This window comes from Fonticula alba (genome assembly GCF_000388065.1).
Source record: "Fonticula alba strain ATCC 38817 unplaced genomic scaffold supercont2.27, whole genome shotgun sequence".
In the NCBI taxonomy this organism is placed as follows: Eukaryota; order Rotosphaerida; family Fonticulaceae; genus Fonticula; species Fonticula alba.
In genome coordinates, this window is record NW_009242997.1 from 7,145 (window position 1) to 11,860 (window position 4,716).

At 76.1% G+C, this 4,716-nt stretch overlaps 1 protein-coding gene across 1 annotated transcript; it reads left to right on the forward strand.

Annotated features, from left to right (window-relative positions):
* H696_06193 (hypothetical protein) lies at nt 1-4,614 on the forward strand (the record flags this gene model as incomplete). The annotated part of the gene is made up of 3 exons (XM_009499937.1): nt 1-1,438; nt 2,097-4,333; nt 4,489-4,614. The coding sequence occupies 3 exons, from the start codon at nt 1-3 to the stop codon at nt 4,612-4,614; spliced, it is 3,801 nt and encodes a 1,266-aa protein (XP_009498212.1).
* Nucleotides 4,615-4,716: the final 102 nt, after the last annotated feature.

Below are 4,716 nucleotides of genomic sequence, written 5' to 3' on the forward strand. Positions count from 1 at the left end.
ATGATCGCCCCCCCCTGGCCGCGCGGCCGCGGTGCGTGGCTGCTGCCGGGGCTGCTGGCGCTGCTGGCGCTGCTGGCGGCCCGGGCCCCGGGCCGAGGGGCCGGCACCCCGCTGCGCGACGTGCTGGACGCCACACCGCGCCAGCTGCCCACCCAGCCGGAAACCCAGCTCCTGGCCACGGTGCTGCCGTGGTCCGTGTGGGGCGGCAACCGGCACGGCCCGGCGCTGGCGGCCGGGCACTACTGGTCGGGCGAGCCGACCGCCCAGCAGGCCGTCTTGACGGCCGGCCAGTCGGCCGCCTTCTACGGGCAGGAGGCCCTGGACTTCGAGGTCCTGGCCGACCCGCGCATCGGCAGCTTCATCACCGACACGCCGCGCGGGCCGGGCCTCGGCCACGGGGACCCGGGCGTCTCGAAGCCGGTCAGCCTGCTGGCGGTGTCGTCGCCCGCGGGCCCGGGGCTGCTGGCCACCGGGCCCGGCGGCGTGGCGCACTGGGCCCACGGGGCGTGGCACCGGGCCCCGGACCACCCGGCCGGGGCGCCGGTGCTCCTGGCCCAGGCGGCCCGCTCGCCGGACGACATGCACCTGCTGCTCTTCTACCCGAGCACGCGGCTGGTGCAGGTGGCCCGGTCGACCGGGGCCCGGTTCCAGGTGCACTCGCTGCACGCGAGCCTGCCCGGGAGCGCGGCCCCGCGCGCGGTGGCCGGCCCCGGCGGGCTCTTCGTCCTGTGGGCCGGGCCGAGCCTGATGCGCGTCGTGGCCCCGGCCGAGGTGGGCCCGGACACGCCGGTCCCCCTGGCCCTGGAGGCCCTGCCCCACGCGGTGGAGGATGTCTTCCTGCTGTCGCTGACCGGCGTCGGGCCGGGGGCCACCGACGCGGCCATCGTCCTGGCCTCCGACCAGCTGGTCCTGTGCCATGGGATCGCCCTGGCCGGGTGCACCGAGGCCGAGGTGCTGGACCTGCCCCGGTGGACCTTCGGCACCGGGACCCGGGTGCTGGCCCCCCCGGCCCTGGAGCACCCGGGCCCGGCTGTCCACTGGCTGTACCTCAGCAACTGGGTGCTGGGGCTGCTCTGGCACCTGGAGCTGGACCCCGGCACCCGGGCCGCCCGGCACTGGACCCCGGTCAGGGTGCCCCGCGCGGCGTCCGACCACCAGGCCCAGATGCGGGTGCTGGGCCTGCGGGTGGGCCCGGACCAGGCCGCCTGGGCCCTGGCCGCCCCGGACGCCGGCCCGGCCTTCTTCCTGGCCCGGGACTTCCGGTGCGACGGCCCGGCCGGCGACCCCTCCATCCGGTGCCCGGGGGCCCCGGGGGCCGATCGCGGCGTCGGGTACGCCTGCGACGCCGGCCGCGACCTGTCGCCCTTCCTCCGGCCGGGGCACCTGTGCGCCGGGTGCGCCGCCGGCATGGAGGCCCTGCCCTCGGACGGGCCGCTACGTGCGTCCGCGCCCTGCTGCCGGCCTGTTTCCCCGACTCCCGTGCTAACCTCCCGCCTGTCCTGCTGCGTCCTGGGCGAACGCCGGGCTGCCCTCGGCCCTGGCCTCCTGGTCTTGCTCGTGCGCTGTTCTTTCCGGTTTGGTGGCCTGGTCGCGCTCCTTGTGGCACCTCCGGTCTTGTGCGCGGTGTGCGCCGGCGCATCGCCCTCCTTCCTCGTCATCATCTTTTTTGCTACCTTTCTTCGCCATCTTTTTTTGTTATCCTTCATCATCATTCTTCTTCGTTGTCTTTTTTCTTCATCTTTCTTCTTCATCTTTTTTGTTATCTTTCATCGTCATTCTTCACCACCCTTCCTTCCCTCTTCCCTCTTCCCTCTTCCCTCTTCCCTCTTCCCTCTTCCCTCTTCCCTCTTCCCTCTTCCTTCTTCCCTCTTCCTTCTTCCTCCTTCCTTCTCCTTTCTTCCTTCTTCCTCCTTCCCTCTTCCTCCTTCCCTCTTCCCTCTTCCCTCTTCCTCCTTCCCTCTTCCCTCTTCCTCCTTCCTCCTTCCTTCTCCTTTCTTCCTTCTTCTGTCAACAACAATGCCCCCGCCTCCGCGGATCACACCCTCATTCCCCCCCATGACACCCCCTCGACGCACGGGCAACCGCACGCCGCGCAGCCGAGTGCGCCGCATGCCCGGCCCCGTGCCAGGCATGCGTCGGCGGACGGTGCGTCCTGTGCCCGACAGGCTCGCCGCTGCGCCAGCTCCCCGACGGGTCGACCGCCTGCGGGGCGGAGTGCCCGCCGGGCACGGCCGCCGGCGCCGGCAGCCGCTGCCTGCCCGAGTACCCGGCCCTGCACCTGGACGTGAGCTTCCGGCCGATGGGGGCCCCGGGCTTCCCGGGCCCGGGCCGGCTGCTGGCCCGGACCCGGCTGCTGGTCCACGACGGCCAGGTGTACCTCTCGCCGGCCGAGGCGCCGGCCAGCGCCATGGTGGTCTTCCTCGAGGAGGCGGACGCGCGGCCGGTGTGGCTGCCGGCCGAGGACGGGCCGGCCGGCCCGTGGGCGCCCCTGCCGGCCGGGCTGTTCGCCATGGGCCCGGTGCGGGCCTTCGCCGAGGCCGGCCCCCTGGCGGCCTACTGCACCGAGGCCGGGGCCCTGTGGGTGCGGCGGTACGAGTGCGCCGGGCCGGCCAGCCCCGGCACCGGGGCCTGCCCGCTGGGCCTGCCGCCGGAGACCATGCTCCAGGCCGCCGGGTGCACCGAGCTCCGGCCGCTGGGCCCGGGGCTGGTGTCGGTCCTGTGGCAGGACCGGGCCCATGTGCTGCGCCTGGGCCCGGCCGGCCAGGCGGAGCTCCTGCCCCAGGCCCCGGGGAGCGCCCGGCACCCGGCGCTCGCCCGGCCGACCCCCCGGTCGGACCCGTGGCTGCTGCTGCTGGCCGGCAAACCACGCATCGACGGCTCGCCGGCCAGCAGCACCGACCCCGACCCGCGGCTGTCCTTCCTGCCGGTGGGCCTGCACCTGGCCCGCGACAGCCGGGCCCTGCTCTTTGACAGTGCCGTGGCCGGGCCGCCGCAGGAGCTCCCGCCCTGGGCCGAGCCGGTGGTGGTGGCGGTGGCGGACCCGGCGGCCCCGGCCGGGCCCGGGGCCCAGGAGATCTTCGTGTCCGGCATCCGGCCCACCGGCGGGGCCTTCCTGTGGGAGGTGGCCCACCTGCCGGCCGGGGCCGCGCCGCACTGGCGCACGGTCGGCGCCTCGGCCAGCCGCGAGCTGCTGGGCCGGCTGCCGGCCGGGGCCCTTGCCGGGGCGGTGCCCGACCCCGGGGCCCAGCGCGTGGTGGCGCTGGACCTGGCCCCCGGGCCCGGGGCCCCGGCCGGCGACCGGTTCCCCGCGGCCCTGGCCCTGATCACCCACCGGGCCGTGGGCCTGGCGGTGGTGCACTGCTCGCCGGCCGGGCCCCCGCCGGGCCCGGGGGCGGCCGAGTGGTGCCGGCTCCTGCCGGCGCGCTTCTTCTCGCTGCCGGTGCCGGCCGAGCACCCGCGCCGGGTGGACCTGCTGCCGGTGCCGGCCCCGCCCGGGGCCCTGGCCCGGGTGCGGCTCCTGCTGCCGGGGCTGGCCGAGCCCCTGACGCTGGAGGTGCGCCAGGCGCCGGCCTGCCCGGCGGGCACCTATGCCCCGGACTGCCGGGGGTGCGACGCCGGCTGCCGGGCCTGCCGCGGCCCCGGCCCGGGGGACTGCACCGCCTGCGCGGCATTCCTGCCCGACGCGCCGGACGCCTGCCTGGCAAGCTGCCCGGAGGGGCTCTTCCCGGACCCGGCCGGCGACGGGGCCTGCCGGTGCCACCCCTCGTGCGCCCGCTGCGAGCCGGCCCCCGCCCCCGGGACCGGGTACCGGTGCGTAGAGTGCCCGGCCGGCGGCCTGGTCCCGGCCTCGCCGCACCGGTGCGCCCCCTGCCACGACATCTGCCGGGGGTGCGACGCGCCCGGCGACCCGGGCCAGTGCCGGGCCTGCGCTCGCCCGGACTTGGTGCTCCTCGGCGGGGCCTGCGAGCCCGCCTGCCCGTCGACGCATGTGCCGGTCCCGCTGCAGGAGGGCGGCCCGGCGAGCGAGCTGCTCTGCGTCCCGCGCATGGCCGGCTGCCTGGTGCCCAAGCCCGATGGCACCTGTGCCACCTGCGAGGCCGGCTACCATGCCGTGGCCGGCGTGTGCCGGCCGTGCCACGTCTCCTGCCAATCCTGCCAAGATGCCGCATCCTGCGAGGTGTGCCAGCCGGGGCTGGTCTTCCTGTCGGCCGAAAGCGCGACCCCCTCGCTGTGCGGCGGCACCTGCGCCCCGGGCGAGTATGTCGGCGCCGGCCGGTGCGCCGCGTGCGATGCGTCCTGTGAGCTGTGCGCCGGCGGGCCGGACCGGTGCCAGGTGTGTGCGGCGGGCTTCCGCTGGGGCGCGGGCCCGGGCCCCGGCGGCACTGGCACATGCGTCGCCTGTGAGCCTGGGTGCGCCTCCTGCACGAGCGCCGCATGTCTGTCCTGCGAGGCGGGCCTCCTGCTCACGGCGGCCGGCGCATGTGTCAGTGCCTGCCCGGCCGGGTCGTTCAGCAACGGCGAGTCGTGCCAGCCGTGCGACGTGTCTTGCGTCACCTGCGCCGGTGGCATGGTCAACCAGTGCACGGACTGTGGCCCGGGGCTGGAGCTTGTTGAGGTGGCCCCCGGTGTCGGCACCTGCGAGTCGGGCTGCCCGGAGGGCCAGTACCGCCAGGGCACGGACTGCCTGCCCTGCGACGCGGCCTGCGCCACGTGCAA